General features: G+C 44.7%; 1 protein-coding gene across 4 annotated transcripts in view; it reads right to left on the bottom strand.

Moving 5' to 3' along the window:
* LOC8037688 (raf homolog serine/threonine-protein kinase Raf) overlaps positions 1-22,989 on the bottom strand; it is a 120,989-nt gene that overhangs the window by 57,560 nt on the left and 40,440 nt on the right. For all 4 annotated transcript variants that reach the window (XM_042292101.1, XM_029972489.4, XM_029972481.4 and 1 more), the window contains exon 2: positions 8,210-8,311. In XM_042292101.1, coding sequence (XP_042148035.1) covers positions 8,210-8,311 — 102 coding nt within the window. The remainder of the gene's footprint in view (positions 1-8,209; positions 8,312-22,989) is intronic.

Here is a 22,989-nt window from a genome sequence, read left to right as displayed (position 1 = left end):
TGCAGCACCACGAAGTACAATTGTGTGTTTTCTTTGGCCACAAAACTGCTGCCCTAAGGTTTGCAATTTGCAGGACATATTTAATACTCCGCGTCTTCGTTAGCACCGCGCAACTCCATTAGCAAAGGCAAGCAAAAATCAACTTCTCCCAGTAAGTGTTGAATAAAAAGCAAGCGGTCTGAATGTATCTTTTTCAAAACATGAAATGCTTTTTAGCACTACCCTTTAATCCCAAAATTTTGTCTGTCTGTCCGGCCGTCCCTGCATTTCTCACTAAGCGGGGAAGTTGATATCACGAGACCTACACACAAATTTAGTTTCTCAGCTAAATTTAGCGTGAAAATTGATGTCACGTGACCCAACGTCACGAGACATACAGACCAACTCAGTTTCCCTGCTAAATTTAGCAGCAAAATTGACATCATGTGACTTAGACACCAATCCTGTTTCCCCGCTAAGTTTGGCGGGAAGGTGGCATCGCATGACCTATACATCTTGGTGAAATTGACGACAGAAGATCTACACAACAATTCAGTTTCCTCGTTAAATTTAGCGGGAAAATTCACGTCTTGCGGTCAAAACATCAATTCAGTTTCCCCGCTAAATGTAGAGGCAGATTATATGTCATGTGACACACCGATTCCAGCACCAGTTCCCTATGGCCTCCTGGCAAAGCAGAGGCTGCATTTCAAATTCGACTCGATCACGCTCCGGGTAAGGACATTGCGTCATCTGGAAATCTACTGGCGTCCAGCGTCGCTCCCTCTCTGTATTGCGTGAGCACTTGGACCTACCTGGGCGAGATTTGGACGAATGAAAAGCATGTTTGGCAGCCTCTGGCAGATATACGCTCCGTCGTAAACTGTCATACAACGAGCATTTGAGAACTACCGGCGTGCTTCGGCCGTAAGGTGGCGTCCAAACAAAACTGTCACCAATTTCGGCAGCCCGCCGATTTGTGCGGTAACGGGGAGTCCGACTCGCAGGTGCGGACGCTTCAAAAGGTCAAACAATTCACCGCCTGCCTTCCTCGCGAGAAAAATAGTCTCAATACAGCTAAACTGAGATTGTGGAGGGGTTTCAGAAAAGTAGCAATTGAATTAGGAATGGTCCCGAAATGACGCTAAAATGAATCCAAAATAGACTGATTAGAGGAGGCTGGACGTCGTGTCTGAGTCAACATGTGCCTCGGTCCGCAGGTTTTGTTGTAACGCCCATCTTGCGAGGGTGCCACCCGCTATGCCAAGAAAGTGGCACAGCTCCACTGCCAAACTGCCACCCGCAGGAAGCAGACTTTTCCCACCCCGACAATGGGTGTCGGAAACTAAAAGATGCAGATACGACACCATGCCAAAGTGTTGGGTGTCTCCCGCACATTATTCTCCCAGGAACCATTCGTTCGGGCCACACCGATGCCCTGAGCTCACTGCTGCGCAGTTCCGGAACCTCCTAAAAATGGTCGCCTTTCCACCACTTGTACGTGCGGGTTAAAAATGCTGGTCCATTCCAAGGTGGGAACAGGAAACGCCTCTCACATTCCACCTATGTGTGGCTGAATGCTTGCATATTGAAAAGCTGACAACTTGAGAAAGCTCTAGAATTTCAGCAACCTTAGACCAACATCGGGTTTGCTAAACTTCAATTTTCTCAAGCTTTTCCTGCCACCCCCTATGACCTTATCAGATATCTCTTTTTCATCTATTACAAGTATGGGTTGAATTCCCAAAGAACTACCATAAAATCCCGAAAATTGCCCCACCCCCGAAAGGTAACCCACCCCTTATTTTTGGCTCAATGTTCTATTTTCTTTTTCAACACCGAAAGATAGCCCATTATTAGTAATTCTAGTGTTCGGATCAATGATGTCCTTGGCATAAATGTGTCTAGTTAGCTATGGCGGGATATAAGCGAATTTCCCTGACTGGGAAGCTTTATCTTTGCTTTATTGCCCCTCAAAAAATAGCATTTTTTCAACTTTTCTCGATTACACACCGAAGTTAGCCCACTCCTTATTTTCACCCAATTTTCTCTCAATTTTAAGTGGGCTATCTCTCGGGATTTTACGGTAAGCTGTATGGTACAGCTAGTTGTACTTGTGCAATCATGTGCAAGTTTACATCGGCTCTAACATGAAATTATGGCCTCGAGATTGAATGCATAATAAACACAATATCACTCGAGAGAAATACTAAAAGCCATTCATAGTGGCGCTCTTGCCAAAGACCGATAGAGCTTTTCTGGTTTATTTTATTACAAAAGTTATCCCAATAACTAAAATAAGCAACAACCCATCTGAGGCGAGCATGCTACAGGAACTCTGACACTGCAGCATTGGCCCAGCCATTTCCAGAGTGTTGCCACACACTTTCCCACCAGACAAGCAGGTCTCTGCAGGCGAAACCAAGGGGAGTATGTCTTCATCTTTATGCATTTTCTTGCCCTTGGTATATATGTACAGGGTGTTTTTTTGTTTTTTTTTGCCTTTACAGATTAAAAACAAAGTGCTAACGCTACAGAGGTCTCTGCTGGTTATTTTACGGAGTTAATCGTCACAACAAGGTGTAAGTAACTAAAATTGGTAAATTAACTTTTCAATTAGTAGAAATAATTATATGGTTCCAAAGAGTAACTTGCCAAGCCTCATCGAAAACCACTAAATCTGTCAATTGTAGAAAGATTTGGTGCACATGCTTCGTTTTCCCGGGTTCTAAAAATGCAACCAACTTTGACTATGTGCTCGCACGGTGTATCTGTCTTATCATTCGCTTTTTTGCACTGCCAGCCTTGTACCTGTAGCACAAGTGCTACATGTGCAAGACGCATCCCTGCACCTCCCATGCGCTTCGAGTCTTTCTCAATTTTGTTGATATAGTGGTTTTTAACGATGCTCAGCAAGTTTCTAATTGGAATCATACCGTAGAATATACCTCGCATCCGCCCATTCCACACTAAGTGCCCATTCCCAAATTTGCAAAAGATCTGAGAAAATATGCACAGTAGATTGATGTGTAAAATTGATGACCAGACAAGCGCCCATCCCCCATTTTTTCGCGATTACCTCTAAATCTTGAGTGGGTACTTGCCCAGTATTTTAGGGTAGGTTCATTTTCACTAATTATTCATTTAATTTTATTAGAGAAAGATTAGCATGAGAAAGTTAATAAAAAAGTTTTAGCTAAATTATCCAAGTTATCGTCACAGTTATCCTCCTAAATAATGTCCCTCTGGCTGTGTAACCTACTCGCATAAACAATGTTAGTGCAGCTTTCGTCAATTTTTTAAAACAAATCTGTAAAGCCTAACCGAATACCTGCTGCTTTCCAAAGTGTTTGTTTTGTTTTCTTTTAGTTGTAGCGCGTTTTACGAACAATACGGTCAAATCCATTGATAACTCTGACACATACATTAGTTGGATACTAGTGCAGCAGGGGCGAATTTCAGCTGACAAAAAGCATAGTTAAAATTTCAACTTTTCAATGTGCGTACTTGGTTGATCATGGTTTAGAAAATATGGTATACATGCTCCACTAGAGTATTTTATTCCTGCAAGTGGACTGGTAGACTTGGCATCTAGAACAGCAAAATATAATATCTTAGAGTTCACTTCATCCGTATGTTCATCCCTTTTTGTGGAAGTTAGTATGCACAGGTTCTGAGGCATAGTGAAGCATTTGACCCATTCTGTCCCACTCCACACACACATAAAAACAATGTCCGACCGTGCGGGATGGTGACGCAGTTCCACCCGTTCCTGTCTGCAAACACTCGAGAGGAACCCCACCGTTGCTACTTCCAAAAAGCAAAACCTGGCCGGGAAAGTTTGCTCGTTTGGTGAAGTAGTGCGTCGTTTTGTTGATTGTAACGTTACGGGTTACCTCAGACACAGCAAGTTACTTTGGGTCACACGAGACACCATCCATTTCTTTGTACGATCGGGAATCGAGTAAAACGAGTAGGAAGAACATATTGTTGAATTAACAGCGCAAATACGACAGGAAGGAGAGATAAGGGAGACAGGATAGAGCGCTGAACTAACAACTGACGTTTAATAAAAAGAGAAAGAGGAAGAAGAACCGAAGAATGCTTTTAAAACATGCATAATGAAAACCCGCAAAAACATATGCTATAGCTTGAGTTGCCTGAAAATGAATTGCTAAGAATACCAAGCTTTAAGCTGGTCGCTTAAATGACTTGTTGAAATCGATTGAGTCCTGGGACGACGTGAATAGAAATTCCGGTAGAAAAAAGAAAGAGGAAGTTTACGTTTAAAATATTCACCGAATCTAAGGACCGTTAAAGATCGCGACTTAAAAAGTAAAGTTCCTTTTGTGACAAGGCCACGGACGGCGCGCTTACGCAGGCATCCCCACAGGACAGAATAACCTGTGCCTCGTAGAGCTCGCGAGTTCGTCGTTCCCCTAAACGTTTCAGGATTTTTGTTTTCCTGAACAAGGCGGAGCACTGGCAGTCCCTGACATGTATGGCAAAGTGGCCTGATGGTGACGACTTTAGTGACACGGCATGTTCTCTTAGACGATCGTTGACACACCTTCCTGTCTGACCCACATACACTTTCCCACAAGTAAACGGTATTTCGTAAACGACCGCACATTGGCATTCGACGTATCTTTGTTGATGTTGAACTCTGCACCCATCTTGCTGCTGCTGCTTGTTGTTAATTTTCGGACACAACTTCTTTAGTTTGTCCGGTGCAGACAACACGACTTTGACGTTATACTTCGATGCAATCTTCTTAAGGTTGTGGGAAATCCGGTGAATGTATGGAAGCACAGCCGGTCGGATATTTGTGTCCCTTTGTATCGTCTGTCGTCCCCGTGTGGTGATAATAGACTCGGCGACGTCATACAAGATGGAACTCGGGTAGCCAGAATCTTGAAGACGCTGCACTTGATCATGAAAGCTTTCCCCCGCTGAATGTACACAGGATTTCTTTAGCGCCGCATTTAGGGAGTTTTTTACAATTCCTCTCTTAATAATCTTCGAATGTGCCGAATCGTATTGCAGGAGGCCTTTCTTGGACCTTGGGGAGTACTTCCAACAAGTATGATGTTCAAAGAAAGACAGTCGTAGATCCAAGAATTGAAGGACGGTGTTAACAGGTAACTCATGTGTGAACTTGAGTCCTTGTCCTTTTTCAGAGAAGGTGGATTGTATGGTGTCAAATATTTGTAATTCGTTGTCTGCCGGACGTTGTGTGAGGAGAACCAGGTAGTCGTCCACGTACCTAAAAATACGGGAAACTTGGCCGATGGGGAGGGCATTAGCAATTGCCCGATCACACTGCGATAGAAAAATATCGCAGAGGACCGGAGCCACGCACGACCCTATACATATTCCTTTCTTTTGCAGGTAAGTCTTGCCCTCAAACGCAACGACCGTGGCAGAAAGGTAGAATTGCAAAAGTTCTAGAAATGATTCTTCCGAAATTCCACAGTCGTTTTGAAAGGACGTGGTTCCCTTTGCCTCAATAGACTCTTTGACGGCTGCAGATTCTATTCTGTCGCTATCAGATACGGTGCAGTTCCACCGGACCTACAAGGTGTGTTCGGCTCAGCAAGACCATCCCAACATCATGCCAGGAGGGTCTGCAAGATTGTCCGCGCTGAGCTGTGGAGGCAAGTACGGTTTTACCGAACGTGCCTCTGGGTGCTTGCTGGCGGTGGGGATCCTGGCGGTGGCCAAGGACGACGACACAGGTCCTTCCTGGATGCAGCAAGTAGGGCGACGGAATTCCTGTGGTCGTCTTATGTACCACTCATAAAAGGCCTCCGAGTACAAAACACCAAACGGAAAGGAGAAAGAGTGACCTTGGTGGGAGACACCATTCTACCCGTAGAATTAAGCAAGATACTTGAAAAAGGACCGAAGTTTTGCACAGCCCCAAAACGCCAGAGAGTTCAGCTGTTGTCTAACATCCATGACATAGCTAATAAGGCTCACGAAAGTGAAAGAACCCGATGTATTGAGGACAGTGTCGACGTGCTCTTACGATCTATGCCAGATAGCAGTCGAAAGAAGATGAACATGTCTCGTTTAGTTGAATACTTCATCGCAAACGACTTAAACCTGCTGGTGTCTGATAAGGAAGGGGGCTTTGTGGTTATATCGAGGACAAACTACCTGGAAAAGGCAGGAGTAGCCATAGACAAGAACTTTAACCATCTAGAAGTCAAAACCAAAAAGGTGAAGGCCATGGCGCTCCAACTGTGCACCAGGCTTGAGTTGATGCAAATGAAGAAGCTGATATCGACTACCAAAAAAGATCATTTAGACATGTTTTTTACAGCCAAAACCCACAAGGACGGTTGTCCTTTTCGGGTCGTTGTCACTGAAAAGGGTTCATGGCAAGGGTTCATGTCACGCTTCTTACTTCGTCACCTTTCTAACCTCGTACTGAATGATCCATTTCTGATACCAAACTCTGAGGAGGTTATACAGTACCTTCAGCAGGATACATCGACAGTCAGGTACGGATTTTCGCTCGATGTTGAAGACCTGTTTTATTCGATCCCGCATTCAAAATTATTTGCAGCCGTCAAAGAGTCTATTGAGGCAAAGGGAACCACGTCCTTTCAAAACGACTGTGGAATTTCGGAAGAATCATTTCTAGAACTTTTGCAATTCTACCTTTCTGCCACGGTCGTTGCGTTTGAGGGCAAGACTTACCTGCAAAAGAAAGGAATATGTATAGGGTCGTGCGTGGCTCCGGTCCTCTGCGATATTTTTCTATCGCAGTGTGATCGGGCAATTGCTAATGCCCTCCCCATCGGCCAAGTTTCCCGTATTTTTAGGTACGTGGACGACTACCTGGTTCTCCTCACACAACGTCCGGCAGACAACGAATTACAAATATTTGACACCATACAATCCACCTTCTCTGAAAAAGGACAAGGGCTCAAGTTCACACATGAGTTACCTGTTAACACCGTCCTTCAATTCTTGGATCTACGACTGTCTTTCTTTGAACATCATACTTGTTGGAAGTACTCCCCAAGGTCCAAGAAAGGCCTCCTGCAATACGATTCGGCACATTCGAAGATTATTAAGAGAGGAATTGTAAAAAACTCCCTAAATGCGGCGCTAAAGAAATCCTGTGTACATTCAGCGGGGGAAAGCTTTCATGATCAAGTGCAGCGTCTTCAAGATTCTGGCTACCCGAGTTCCATCTTGTATGACGTCGCCGAGTCTATTATCACCACACGGGGACGACAGACGATACAAAGGGACACAAATATCCGACCGGCTGTGCTTCCATACATTCACCGGATTTCCCACAACCTTAAGAAGATTGCATCGAAGTATAACGTCAAAGTCGTGTTGTCTGCACCGGACAAACTAAAGAAGTTGTGTCCGAAAATTAACAACAAGCAGCAGCAGCAAGATGGGTGCAGAGTTCAACATCAACAAAGATACGTCGAATGCCAATGTGCGGTCGTTTACGAAATACCGTTTACTTGTGGGAAAGTGTATGTGGGTCAGACAGGAAGGTGTGTCAACGATCGTCTAAGAGAACATGCCGTGTCACTAAAGTCGTCACCATCAGGCCACTTTGCCATACATGTCAGGGACTGCCAGTGCTCCGCCTTGTTCAGGAAAACAAAAATCCTGAAACGTTTAGGGGAACGACGAACTCGCGAGCTCTACGAGGCACAGGTTATTCTGTCCTGTGGGGATGCCTGCGTAAGCGCGCCGTCCGTGGCCTTGTCACAAAAAGAACTTTACTTTTTAAGTCGCGATCTTTAACGGTCCTTAGATTCGGTGAATATTTTAAACGTAAACTTCCTCTTTCTTTTTTCTACCGGAATTTCTATTCACGTCGTCCCAGGACTCAATCGATTTCAACAAGTCATTTAAGCGACCAGCTTAAAGCTTGGTATTCTTAGCAATTCATTTTCAGGCAACTCAAGCTATAGCATATGTTTTTGCGGGTTTTCATTATGCATGTTTTAAAAGCATTCTTCGGTTCTTCTTCCTCTTTCTCTTTTTATTAAACGTCAGTTGTTAGTTCAGCGCTCTATCCTGTCTCCCTTATCTCTCCTTCCTGTCGTATTTGCGCTGTTAATTCAACAATATGATCAACCAACTAGCCCACCAGATGATCGTGATGGAGTAGGAAGAAGCGCGCCCTTACGACTCGTCTCTTGACAGACGCAACCGAGCGGCACCAGTGTTGGTCTTGGGCACTCACCACAATGTACATGGACGGCGGATGCTGGTATTGGGAGAACTTGGCGATCAGGGCCTCCAGATTGCCCTTGGTAAGCCGGATCATGCTGCGGATGTTCCTCAGCTGCAAGGGAAACGGCTCGGGCTGAGCACACGAGGCTTCTGCTCACAGAAACGCTCCTCCTGGTTTCTAGGCTGTCTCAAACAGCATATGCTGCATCCATGCTACCTCTCCCACCAGGAGCCTCCAAAAGAACAGCTAAATCCTCTTTTTGTACTCGGGCTGCAGAAACCGCATCCTTTGGCGAAAACTGGATGTGTCCGGGTAGCATTGGGTATCCCTCGACGAAAAGAGACTGCAGGAATCGGATATGCACGGCGCGGATTACCCCTGCCAAGCTATACCTAGTGGGGTTTTGCTACTGACAGAGCTGCTGACGGAGTAGCCAAGGGGTTATTTCAACAAAGGCGGCCATCTCAAGGAGACACCGAGCCTAGTAGTACAGTTCCACACCTCCGCGACAGCGTTCCTAACATTTATACTACACTGCTGCGGTTTGATAAACCTGTCCGCCGTGCCAATGATCACTACATTGTCTCTCTCAAAGACGGAAGAGAAAGACACATGAAGCAGAATAAAGACAGAGTCAAAGAGCATTTGTTGGACAACTTCGAGAATGCTCCCCGTGTTGGCAAGGTATGAAAGCTTCATTACCTGCCAGGCACGGGGTCCCCAAAGGTCGCCGACATAAAACCCCGTGACGGCCCCTTTTCTTAGTCCTTTGCGCTTTTAAACCACCGTCTAGAGAAACAAGGCCTCCTCGCCTGCCCGTCATTACCGCACGTAACCAAGAAGGTCCCCCGGGAGAGAGAAAAGGACGGCCCCCGAGGCAGCTTCACAAAGAGGTTATTAGATTATCATGGCCATCGCGGGAGGGTGACCAAAAGGATCCTCACAACCTTAAAGGCTCAAATGGTATAATGCAGAAAAAATGTGATGCAAGCATTGCTTATGAGACTGACTGCGCAAGAGCAGAAAAAGTGTGATATGATCGACATCGCCAGATATCATTATTCATCATATCTGTAAAATGAAATTATTTTGAACAACACCCAATTTTCCCCCATTTCCTCTCTAAAAAGACAAATTAGTTTGTTCAACACTTCACCTCTGCCCATTTTTTTTTCCGCGCAGAAAGAAAATTTGACTTCTAATCTAAGAATAAAAATGAGAAAACATCCAAGCCTGTCTTATTCCTGGAATACATAACCTTGTAAGGCAAACTTGGAGGCTAAAGGAATAAACCTGACAGATAACGAACTGGGTCTGTCTCGGCCTTTTCTTGCAACCGCTCCAGTGTTGTTTACAACCTAAAAAAAACACTGAACATAGGAGAAAAAAATGTTCTACCTGGTTAGGCATGTCTCAAAATTAATCTTATGCAATCTTGTGTGCAGCAAGGACGAGGACAAAGGGGAGAAACAGGAAACAATGAGGTACGACTCTCAACTGACTTTTACTGAATATGTGTACCAGTATTTGTAGTCTGAACCATCATCACAAAACAAAAAATGACAATAAACAAAACAACAAAAGCAAAGAAAAAACCATCACAGAGCATGATTGGGAAAAACACTATCCCGTTCTCAGAAAAACCAGTTCTTTCTCCGATAATGCAATCGACGGCATAGCAACACACGTGTCTCCTAAATAACCAATGTGTTCGGCTTCTACGATTTCGCCTGTTAACATTGATTTGCATTCAGCATTAACACGCGAAATTTGGTTGTTTCTTTGTGCTTTTGTCGTTTTGTTTGTAGTCATTTTTTGTTTTGTGACGATGGTTCAGACTACAAATACCGGTACACGTATTTAATAAAAATCAGTTGAGAGTTTCACCTCCCTTTTGTCCTCGTTCTTGCTGCACACAAGGTTGCATAAGATTTCAAACCAACTCACCCAAACAATTACTCGTCAAAATTAACATTCGTCGGAAAAAAAAAATTTTTTGCCCAATCTTTGTGCTACATTACGAGATTTTTCGATTTGCAGGCAAAACAAATTGTATTGCTCGATGATGATAGCATCAAGCAATACAGCATGACAGCGTGCTGTATTGCTCGATGCACGACAGCACGACAGCGTGCTGTATTGCTCAATGCACGACAGCACGACAGCGTGCTGTATTGCTCGATGCACGACAGCACGACAGTATGCCACTGCGACAACACCGAAGGGGCAGACAAAACGGACGACGTCGACACGTTCACCGAGAGAACCAAAGAGTGCTCACGTCCCCTCACAGCAGCTTTCGGGCAAAGAAGCTGCCCACATACAAAGCAAGGCCACAAATCGGTCCGTCGCCACATAAGGTGAGAAACGGCGTTGCAATCCGGAGGTCTAGGTCTCTTGAGAGGGTGGCAGGGTCCCGCACCGCCCCGGTCTCTCGAGCGTGCCTGCGGTGCTCAAAGGACCTACGACGACGTCTGGGCAGGCGTGCTGAGCACCTTTTACGACGTCTTCGTCGCAGCTGGCACAGACTGGTCCTGCTCATCCTATCCACAGCAAAGAAACAATCGACACCTAGCAGCCACAAACGGGTAATGCCAATATAACCCTCCGTTACCGCTCCAATCGCAGATGGGGGACATGCCAGACGTCCTGTTCGCTCATTACTTCCTGCGGAAATATGGTAAAACTTCAATATTTCTATACCCGCTTATTGAACATTCCGCATCTTTCAAGAAATTTCTATCCTCCCGTAATTTTCGGCGAAAATGTAACTGGAAATGCGAGCGCCCCGCGATTGCCTACTGGCCAAATTTATCACTTTGTTTAGTGCAGCTTTGGTTTTCCAGATTAACTTTGTATTTGATGTGGGTTTGTGTCATTTCGTGGAAGCATGTTTCGTCAACACAGTGACACTTTATGGAAACTCGTTTCGGAAACACATAATATTTAAGTGGACTGGATTCCTCCCTTCGTTTGCTGGCGGGGAAACTACAGCAGAGACAGCGAGGTGTCTGCGATACAGCAAAAACAAATCTCCAAGTTCAAATCCTTCCAAAGAGAGTAGCGCAAAAATGCAACCTCAGGGTCGAGGTTCTGCGAGCTTCGTCTTGTGAGTGAAAGCTAGGCTACCGTCAGGATGGTGATGGCCAGGGCAATTATCACCGAAACAAGCTGTCGGACGTAGGCACATATCGACTGATTGACGCGGCTCTTTTTCAAGCACGTTGCCTCGATCATGTTGACGTACATCAGCGACAACGCTGGTGTGTCGCAATGCACTTTTCTGACTGCTTAGATATCGAAGAAAAGGAGCAAAGTTGCTACGCGGACATTTAATGCGAAAGATCCACAAGTGCAACAACAATCAATCCCATTGCACAGCGGCTTTCAAGCAAAAAGTAGCTTTGGCAGTGAAGCAGTAGTCCCAACGAGACTTCGGGGGGGACAATTCGTCGGAGGAACCAACGTGCTCGACAACCTTGCTGCGACAACGATGGCACTCTCGGCAGAGAGGTTCACATCCTCAAGTGGAAACCATCATCAGAACCTCAGGAGCAGCACCACTTCCAGCAACCATCATTCGAGCAAAAACCGAGTGAGGATGCCACGCAAAATAAAAGACACGGTGGTTTCATTCAAAGTCGAAAACTCCTGTCGGGGTGTTTGTCTCAAAAAATAGGTCTTATAACTCCGTGATGTACCGAGCCACTCCTTAATATTTTAGAAAAATTAGTTTTGTCCACAAAAATTTTGAAGTGAAGAAAGGTGATATACTGCATTTTGGTAGCTTAATTTTGTCTACTTTAAAAAAGAAATTTTTATTATACTACAAAATTTTTTTTATTGCACCCAATTTTTTTTTTTTTTTTACATTGGGAAAAGTCAAAATTCAGCAGTTTTTGTATGGCATTTAAGAAGAAAAAAAATTATACTCGATTTTGTTCAAACTTCACTTGTGAACCCTTGAAAACCGGTAATTCCAAATACGCAAAAACATGTAGCATTATTCTGTTTTAAATTAAAAAAAAGAAAAGTTTAGCTCGGCATATGTTCCAGTCAACTACTGTCGCAGGACCTTAGCGACTTAGGATCTCAGCGACCATACTTAGGTGTATCCGAACACCAAGAAGCAGAGGTCTCCAAACTCCGGCCCTACCGATAAAGCCCGGCCCGTTTCCAGCAGACAGGCTGCTACTGGACCAAAAAGAAGCAGACTAAAAGAAAACTGTGCCACGATGCGCCTCAAATACGGAAGTGATGACCACTGATCTCTACTATAGGGGGCTGGATGGCGCTTAGCTGCTCGCTGAGCCTGGCGCAAGCAAAGCCACCGGAAGTTTGATGCTTGTCCCGGAAGTCGGGTGTGTGCTGGGCTTCTTAGTGCATTCAGTCAACATTTTGGTCCATGCTTTCGTGTCTTTGATTGGGTTTTAATACTCCCGTTCTGCATTAAATCCCGAAAACAGGGCACATAAACGTGGGACATATGCACACTTGATCAACTAGAATCTAAAAATTTTCCCATCAAATGGCTTCCAAGGATACTTCTGGTGTCCGCATGCACTGTTACTCCGCAACAAGCAGTCTTGTTTGGGATGGCAAGAAAAAACTCAGCGCCCTGGACGCTGTTCAAACAGGCACTCGGAAGAGTTGAAAAGCCTGTTGAGCGCTCACTTATGGGACAAACCGCTTACTTCCAGTGGCTTCATACCGGTCTGCCCAATGCACAATCCAGCCCCCCAGAGTAGAGATCGGTGTACCAGACGGAACGATCGAAACTGCATCATAACACGGGTCGTCCCACCATATTCTTCATTCAACATTGTCAGCCACCATTCCAAAACCCCTGCTTCATGTCTGTGTAACGATGTTAAAATTTCTTTGCATTCTCCTGTACATTCTGCTTAGTGTCCTCCATTACAAATATTGCCAGCATTCAATTTATCATTTTCATTAGATTTGTGCGCAGCGCGAATGGGCCCGAGTTTCCATGCACTTTGATTTAAGCCTGGCGAGTTTTCTTGGTCATGAAGCTGATCCCATGAGTAGTTTTCAACAAACTTGAATCGCGTTCCAGTAATCTTGATATTGACATTTTCGAACTCAAAGGAAAATTTTAAGACTGCGTCAATGTTTTACTTCATTCTGATATGCAGACATTTGTTTTGTGGATTGGACGGGATCTTTTTCGGTGCACTACTAAAAAAGCCCTGGGGCTGTTCGTGCAGCGCTCAATATAAACCGAGTAAATAAATAAATAAATTGTTGCATAATGCCAAAATTAGTTAAATATCAAATTTCAAAATGAAGTATATGTGTATTTATTTGCCTTAGGGTTTTTAATACTTACTTTAGCATTAATTTCCATGTTTGAATCAGTGATGGAAGCAGCATTTGACCTTTCGTAGCAGGTTCTGTAGCAGGCAAAATATTGGTTTGAAGCAGCCACTGACGCTTTTGGAGCAGATGCCAACATCACTTGATAATGAAAAAGTGATTGCATCTCGATGAGTTTGTTCATGACAGTGGTCAAGTGTTCCTGTTTGATACTCGAGCATAATAATTATCATTGTTTGTGATAAGAATAGATAGGGCGTAAGAGGAACACAGTCTTCTTAAATAAGGCTCTAGTCAGAGTAAGCTTCATTTACAATGGGCATTAAAAATGGTTGAAAAGTGAATCATACTGCCAACACTTCATTGGGATAAATCCTCTATGCCCTCTCCATCTTACAATCAGTAGTTTGTTTAGCTTGTAAATATTATTTCAGTAAAATGCCAGCAAGAATTAGCATAAAAATGTGTCCCTTAAGTTTAATGAAACTCAAGACTAATATCGTAAACTGCAAAAATAACCATACCTAAAGATTATAAAAGCCTACACTCGCGCTTTAAAGGTGACACTGCTCTTAAGCAGCATAGGAGCCACAGCTACACCAAAGTTCGATGCTCTTTCGATAGACAGCTACACGGGAACTACCGTGACTACCGTATTTATTCAAATACTTAAAGGCCCTCATTTTCTTCTCTCTCTTTCTTCAATATTTTTTTTTTTTAGATTGAGATTATTTTACATTTAGGACAAAGAAGTTCAACCTGTAATAATCCTGAGCATAATTTGCGTGCCCACCACACTAAGCCAGGCGCTCCCCCAGGTCAGCCGCTGCTCCTAGCACTCCGGTGCAGAGCGGTGGAGCTCCACGCGAGCAGTGCAAGTGCCACGGTACTCTGCAGTCACGCAACAATGATAATCGAGCGATCTTATCGGGAGTACAAGACCCTGGTTCTGTTTTATCGCAGTTGGTGCAACCGGCAATCCTACTATTCTGCGAAGTTTTTTCGGGACTCTTTGTTGTTGACATTGACGATGTCGTCTGAAAATTTAGACAATGTCGGCAATCAACCGGCCACAGCGGTCGATTCACACTTCAAAGCTCGACATCATGCGTCATCTCCTTGTACGTGTTCTTTTTTTGCTGCACCAATCAAGTGCAGCAAATATCCCGTGACTTGCGCTTTTAGTACGTGTTCCAGCCTTCACATGTGCTCTGACCTAATAAGAAAAAAACTATACGGTGAGTAAAGACGCCGTGAAATTCATATTTGCAAAGTTTTTCTTTCCTTCTACTTTTATTTTAATTTTTTTGCCCCAGGCCCATCTTGGCACAGGTGTGGCACAATTCTTGGTGAAAATGGCAATTTGGCGCAAGATGTAGCAGACCTTCGTTTGTGGCGCAATTTGGCACAAATGGTGCAGCACTTCCATCACTGTTAATTGCTTATCTATAGTCGGGCTAAGAGGTCACCTCCCCTCCAGCATTCACTCTGCCAGAGGAAAGAGAGGTGGGAGGAGCTTCCACTTCACTCTTGACCGGTCATTAACTGTACGCCTTTCCAGCAACAGTCTCCAAGGAAGCAACTTACAGCGCGCGTCCCTGGCTTTGAGAGTGTACGTCAGTGTTGCCCGACTGCACTGGGCTGTGGGTTTTCTCGTCAGTGGGTTGTGGCAGCCTGCATAGGCGCAATTCCGTACGCTGGTGGTGGATAAAGTGCCGAGTGTTATTGTTTCTTTTGTATTTTATGGCGAATAGAACTTCTCGAGAAGAAAGCATCATACCATTTTAGACTGCAGCTCTTGGGCGCCCGTTTCCAGGTCGAGTGGCGTCGGCGTAACCGCACATTGCATTACGGTCGAGTGGCGTCGGCGTAACCGCACATTGCTAAATTTCTCAGGAAATTTAGCGAAAATTTTTCTCTAAATGGGAGGGGAGCAGGAGAGGAGGATGGGAGGATATGGAGGGGGAGGAGGGGCATATCCTCTCCTCCGTACCCTCCCCTCCTTCTCTTCAAAAGCTGCGCCCCAATTCGGGATTTTAAAAAAATTGCAAGTGCCTAATTTTTCGGAAACAAAAACAAACCAATGAAAGCTATTTTTTTTAGAGTCTGCACGCAACAGAACAAAAGCAATTGGAATGTTTGTTTCATTTTAGTTGATTTTTTTATTGCACCATACACTCACCAGTGTCAATCTACAAAAGTCTTAACTGTCGAAAATATTTGACCACATAGAATAGCTGAAATTCATGAGTATTCTCCGCTCACAACACGAAATTCAATGAGTCTGATCAATCGAACGACATACTGTAAACGACTTATTTTTTAGCGGGCTCAATATTTCGCAATTTAGGTCAAAGCTAAAGTTTTTCAATAATTCGCGGGTTCAAATTTTCGCGACTTGATGGGATCTAAATATAAATTCCAATGTGTTTACATTCTACCGGAATCGAGAAAAATTAGGTTTTTGCAAAAATTAAAGGGAAGATGGGGCACTTCTACATTTCAGAAAAAAACGCTTGAATCGCGTTCATTTGGCCTTTAGAATAACAGATATCAAAATGATATTTCAATGCGACGCGCCGGAGAGCCATACGAGCAATTTCAAAATAGGACTGAAGCCCCGCCTTCCTAGCCTTGGGCAGCCAAAATATCCGTCGATGACGTCACGTACAGCGACTGTCTTTCGCGTTTTTCTCGCGTTTAACAATACTTGCGCAGCAAATGGTTTGGGTATTCGGGTTCACGGGTTAAAAATACACTAGAATTCACTTCTAACTCATTTTTTCCAAGAAGCTCCGTAGCTTCCCTTTAAGCAGTTACAGTATTTTACATACACCTTGGTGCAGGCTTATTCGAACAAGATTTATTTGAGAAAGATTTCAAATATCCAATTTAAAGTGTTGACGAGTCCCGTATAAACTGTCAACTTCTCGACGATGGGACAAATTCCAGCTTATCTTTGGGCACAATTTGAAAAGAGCTGCTTTTTTGCGCAACAACAAAGCGAATGAATGAACATGTCTGTTCCGCCCCTATACACCGGACTCTATCAACTGTTTTTAGCGAAGACTGGGAACACAGCCGGGAAGAACTTTTGCTGATTATTTTGATGGAAATAATCCTCAAAGGACGTTCGCTTTTTTCGTTCGTTTCCTGCGAACTCCAAGCAGGCTGCGAGCCCTGGATAGGCAATTAAAGCCCACAAAAAGAGTAATCATCCTGAACGAGAATTCAAGCAAAATCTTTTGAGAAAAGCCGGTGAAATCCAAATGCACAATGCAGGTGGGGAGTCATGTCAACTGGGTTTCCACAGCTCAGGCAGGTGGGAGAAATTTCTGGTCGATAGGGGTCGCCCGAGTCACAAAATGGCGGCATGCAGAGAGCTATTTTTGCAAAGGTCTATATGTTTAGTTTTTTCTCATTTTTATTTTTTTTTTCCTCAAGATTGCAACGGATTTTTAACCCAGCCCCGTAGCCAAGAAGTATGAAAACCCCCATCATAAAGCACTAAACAACAAAACAAAATATCTGAGCTTTTTTTCAACTTTTTTGGCTAATATTGTTTATGGAAACTGGAGTTTCCGGCACGTTGTCCTTGGGGTGCTGTACTCGGTTGATCATATGTTCACTGCGCTACCATCCCGGGGAAGCACCTTCATGCAAGTAGTCAAAATGGTTTGATTCATTTTTCTAGACATCGCTACACTCCATTCATTCCTAATTACGACGGACCGTAGCAGACATTTGGAGTCAATCAACCAATCCAACGTATCATTTGACAACAATCTCAGAGGTAATGTGACACTCTATTTATTTAGTTATTTAGAGAATAATGCAAGCTAATATTGTGGCCCAAGCAGGAGTGGATGTTATGTTTACAGAGAACTAAAATATCAGAGATTATATGATGCAACCTAAGAGGGAAACGAGGACACAGTGCAACATAAGAGGGAACATGTATTTAATATCTATATATACCATAATATCTATATATACCATAATATCCTGCGAAATGCCCCACCTCTGAAAGATGACCCACCCGTATTTTTGGCATGATTTGCTATTTTTGTTTTATAAACAGTGAAAGATAGCCCACTTATAGACTTTGTTTCACCTTAGGTACAGACTCAGTGCAGCAACACTATGAGTGGATGAGATCAATCAGAGAAGGTGAAAAGTGCACCACTGTGATCGTGGTGTTCCTCATGTTTCTGTAAGTGTTCTATTATAGCTGAACCAGTCATAGACAGAAAAGGCCCAGTGACTTCCACTTTTGACGCTGCTTGATTGGCCCTATCACCTGGTAGCGTTGGCTGCATCTGGACTTAAGCTGAAATGAAGTATAGTAGTAATTGCAGGGCTCTGGTCAATGGTTACCTCGGCAGAAATGCTGTTACTTAGCCACGGCAGGAGAGAAGCGAACATTGCTGAGAGGGAAGAACAGTCTCTCTGGTTCATTGTCCCTCCCAAAAATCACAAACCTTTGCCAGTCAAAATTTTATTGAAAGGTAGCTAAATTTTTGTTTTCACTCGATTCGCCTTCAATTTTAAGTAGCTAGTGAGCTATGTTCTTTTCTTTTGAATCAAGTGTTTGCCAAATTGTTTTTGATACCCGTCTCACTTTCCTGTTTTTCCAGCCTGTGAATTTTCACAAATGTATCCTGTTATTACAGACTGAAGGAATTGCTAACATTGTCAGAAACCTGAATATATCTTCGCCTGCAGGCATTAATAACATTGATTCTTAAGAAAATACTAAAATATATTGTGGGATCATTTATCAAATATATTTACCCAATTGCTCAAATAAGTACCAGCAAAAGACTGGAAGGTGGGAAAGGTAATTCCTCTTTGCAAACGTTGTGACAAACATATTCCTTCTAATTTTCATCCTATATAATGAACAAACATGCCATGCAAAATTCTTTAGCATAGAATTTACTCCAGACTATTGAACTTTCTGGATTTGAATTTGTTTTTCAACCCATCCCAACATGGTTTAAGGTCTTTCTCATGTGAAATGCAACTAACATTTACTCATAATCTCCACGTCATTCTCGACCAGGGTTCTACGACTGACTGCATATTTCTTGATTTCTCGAAAGCTTTTGACAAAGTTCCCCATGTGCTGCTTCTCGATAAACTCTGTAACGTTCTCACCTGGATAGAATCTTTTCTTACAAACCGGCTCCAATTTGTTCATTCTAATTAGACTAATTCCTCGCCCTGACCTGTTAACCCGGCGTTCTATAGGGTTTGGTGCTCCGTCCACTTCTGTTTCTCATTTATTTTAACAAACTTCCTTTGCAGGTTTCTTCTTCTATTAGCCTTTTTGCTGACGGCTGTGTTATTTACAAAAAAATTCCTAACGACTTTCACATTTCTGTTCTTTAAACTGATATTAACAACACTCAATGGTGCGACGTCTGGCATCTAGAACTTAGCATCACTAAATGTAAATCTATGAGCCTCTCGTCAAAATAACATCTGTCCTTCCTACTTTATTAATAATTCTCTCCCCCTCCTTAGTGTGCCCTCCCATAAATATCTCGGTGTTCATATAACCAACGATCTGTCGTGGAACGTTTGTGTCGACTATGTCATTAACAGTGCTAATCAATTGTTGGGTTACATCAAACAAATTTTTTCGCTCAAACCCGTTTTAATAAAACTTCTTTCTTATAAAACGCTCGTTCGTGCCAAACTTGAGTATGCCACCTCTATCTGGGAACCCGGAATCACCCTCTCATCTGCAGTAGAATCTATCCAAAATCACTCCGCTCGTTTAATTTTTTCAAACTATTACCACACATCTAGCGTCACCACCATGAAAACATCCCGGTCATTGCCCATTCTCCCACTTTGTAGAAAAATATCTCGTCTTAGTATGTTCCACCAAGATTTGTCACTCTAACCTAACACTTGGTCATGCTCTATTTTCCGAACCATCTTACACATCATCATGCAGTGAACATGACCTAAAAGTTGGAATGCCCTGCTGTAATACGTCCACTTTCGAGGCTTCCTTTTTGCCAAAAACCTCCACAGACTGGAATCACCTCCCTCCCCACAGCCATTGTTGCCATCACTGACACTAAGGATTTTTGAGTTTCAATTACTAATTTTTTTACATGATGTGTCGTAATGTTTCTGTGTTTTCTGCCTTTCTATTGTTCCTTATGTGTTGTTGTATATTAAACCCACTCCTCTCTGTAATGCCCTCGGGAAAAAAAATGATGAAATACATAACCTGTGGTTGTGTGTGGCGGCCAGGGGAGCCACGGCGTGACATCATCACAATTTGTCACACCCATGAATGTGACAAAAGCCTTTTATCCTCATCAGGGTTGATTAGACACCTGTGGCACCATCTACCCAAAGTCAACAAAACTATACCCTCTCTCCTGCTGTGGCACACGGGTAACAACACCCATGAAGCTCCTATTTTCAAGCTCATCCCGGGTCGGCTGCAAACATCAGCAATGCCGACTGGTTGGGATGTTCAGACATGACCGGAGCTCAGAAAGCAATTTGATTCGAGACAAAAACATCTGGACCACCGAAGAGTGATGGGGGTTCACAAGTGTGTTCGAGAACACAACCAGAAGCTCTCCGTCTCTTAGGATCATGTCGCTACAACCAACCTCATTTTACTTTACTTTTAATAAAAACTAGTCCATGCAGCCAAAATTGGGTTTGTTTTTATTTTATAAGTGACAGAAAGCACTTTTCACAATTAATGGGCCAAGGTTGAAAAATTGTTGCAAAAAAGGGACGTCGACAGGGTGCTTATGCTCGCCAGGGTTTTTATTTGAACATGACATACGAGAGCCCAGCTATCCAAAAATTCCTTTTCTTTCCGCCCGAAAACCGCCAACTGTGAACTGGCCGGTTTGAGTCGCGCTCACTCTCTTTTCTGTGGCCATGTGCAGTTTTCTACGGTTTAGATACAACCATCAAATGTAATCGAAGTCATGGGTCATCAAAGGCACAGCCACGTGACTTTCGCCAACTATATTGTCTTCTATATTTCGTCTTCCTCCCCAGTCACGCTTCAGTTTTCGGTTTTTTTACTTCATTAAAAATTTATGCGACACTTTAGCAAAATAGTGATTGGGTAGTCTTCTAACACCAAAATGAATCACCTGGCAAAAAAATAAAACTCGTGTTTTGGGGGGTGTCAGTGTCTATTTAACACTAATACATTTAAGTTGTAGGCAAGTGACAGCTGGTTCGGGGCACTCTACAGTACCTGAAAACAGTCTCAGATACATGCACCCTTATGATGCATATATCTAACGATTACTATTGGAAAAGAAACAACACTGGTTAAAGGAGTGGATGGATGGATCAATATTGGCTGAACCCGTCCCGTCAGCCAATAGCTTGAACTGTACAACCGGTTCAAGCTACCCACCCATGAAAATGTCCCAAAGGGACGAACCGTGGAAGCTGATCAGCACGTACCCACCAGCCTGGGGGAACATTTAAATAGATTGTGTCAATGCGTCTGATAAATTTTAGAGCAATGGTTCAGTGGGAGATGCAGCACGAGAGCATTTATCCCTCCTCGTTGCCTTTGAAAATGCACCAATGTCTACGCAATGGCAGTGGGACATGCTAGCTGAAGGCCCCTCTGCTTGGAGCACACAGAGCGAAACCTTGCGCCACATATCTAAAACATCCTGAATTCCGCTCCCAACATTGTTGGGAGCGGAATCCTGTTGACAGCGCTAGTCTTTGTAGCTACTCTGTGACACCCACGGCAGAGCCCGGGTCAGCAGTTGTACCGGACCGGTCAAACCACCCGCAGCAGTGACATGGCATGTCGTACTCAGAAGCCGACATCTATGGCAACCCTTAGGCAACAAACCTCAACTCCTACACTTGAGCGAGTCGAGGGACAACCGAAAACTTTCCCACACTATCGTGGCAGTGCATCGCCGAGTGTTGCCACATTGGGCATTTTGTGCCTCAGCGACACACAGCCCATCCTGCGTAGCACATCCAACAGAAAGTCGAGGCTCAAACAGGAGTGCAAGGCCACATCTCTGGCGGCATCCCAGGCTTTGAGCCTCGCGTCTGCCCCAAAGCCTCGTCTCCTAGCTCGTGTGCAGGCACACTCGCTCCACGCCCCCTGGCTAGCCAAGCAGCACAGAGCTGGAGCAGAGAACGGAGCAGTTAACCTGGCTGCTAGCTGGCTGTTCTGGGGGAGATTAGCGCAGGTTTAAAGTGGAGACTCCTCAAGATTTTTAACGCTATAAACGTGATTGCAAAGAAGTCCAGGACGCTTCCCCTAGGAAACAAACGAGAGTTTTTCTGATCTTTGCTACTTTGAGTCCCAGATGGCAAGCACCTTTGCCACAGGGTTATCCGGGAGTGAGCATTACATACCAGAGGCCCGTGCGGGGCACAGATGTGCAGCAACATTCAGCTGAAACTGCAATCAACGAGAACCTGACCTCCAGCCAAATGCAGCACTCGTGCACAGTGAGAGTGCAGCACTCGTGCAATGTCACTGCAAGAGTGCAGCACTCGCGCACACTGCAAAAGTGCACTATAGCTAGTACTCGCATTAGTCAGTGCCTAGTGTCATATAACGCAGTCTGCGTTAAAACGCCTCAATTTCCGGCGGGTTGGACCGTGCCACTGGCAGGATCGACTGAGCTCCAACGACGACAGGAAACTCGCTCGCGCCCAGTGACCCTAATCACGCCGATGACCTCCACCGCCGTATCTGTGACGCCTGCCACACACCTTGCATTCTAGCTTTCGGCCACCAGAAGGGCGCCCCGATGTGAGGTCTACTGACGTCGGGAAGGCGGGCACGACGGGGGGGTCCGAAGCGCGGCCAGAGCCGCACACGAGCACGCGCTGTTCCTCGGAAATGAAAGCGCCTTTCGGGACACGGTCAGACTCTCGGCGCCTCCGTTTCCGGAGCTTTGTGCACGAGCGCACGCAAAGCACTGGCGGTCGTGCCCAACGATCAGAAGGAGGGAACGACTGAAAGCGGCCGCGCAGCTATTACCCTGTTCCTACTCACAACTTCGGCAAGTTGCGAAGGCGCTGTTCGCAGCCCGATGAATCCGGAGGCGTCCAGCGACGGGTAAAAGCCGACCAAGGACGTCGGCCGGTGCCGAGAACCCCGAGCAAAACAAACGGGTGGCCAAAGGGCGCAAGAAAACGGTGGAAACGGTCAAAGCTGTTTTGCCCGAGGGGTCCACGGCGTCGGGTCGCACGTCCAACGCGGGTCCAGCGACAAAGGGGTCTTCCAATCGACGCCGGAACAGCTCGGCTGCGGCGTTCCAAGCCCGCCGCCGGACACAAATAGCCTTCGGACGCATCGAGCGCTCCGGATCGCCGACCGGTCGCACGGCGCTCCGCTTCAGCCTAGATTCCTCGTCGGGGCTGCATTGCGCGGCCGTCGGCGGCCCCCGGGAAAAGCACGGGAC

The sequence above is a fragment of the Ixodes scapularis genome, unplaced genomic scaffold (assembly GCF_016920785.2).
Source record: "Ixodes scapularis isolate PalLabHiFi unplaced genomic scaffold, ASM1692078v2 PGA_scaffold2__306_contigs__length_199485367, whole genome shotgun sequence".
NCBI lineage: Eukaryota > Metazoa > Arthropoda > Arachnida > Ixodida > Ixodidae > Ixodes > Ixodes scapularis.
This window is presented reverse-complemented; position numbering and strand designations above follow the sequence as displayed.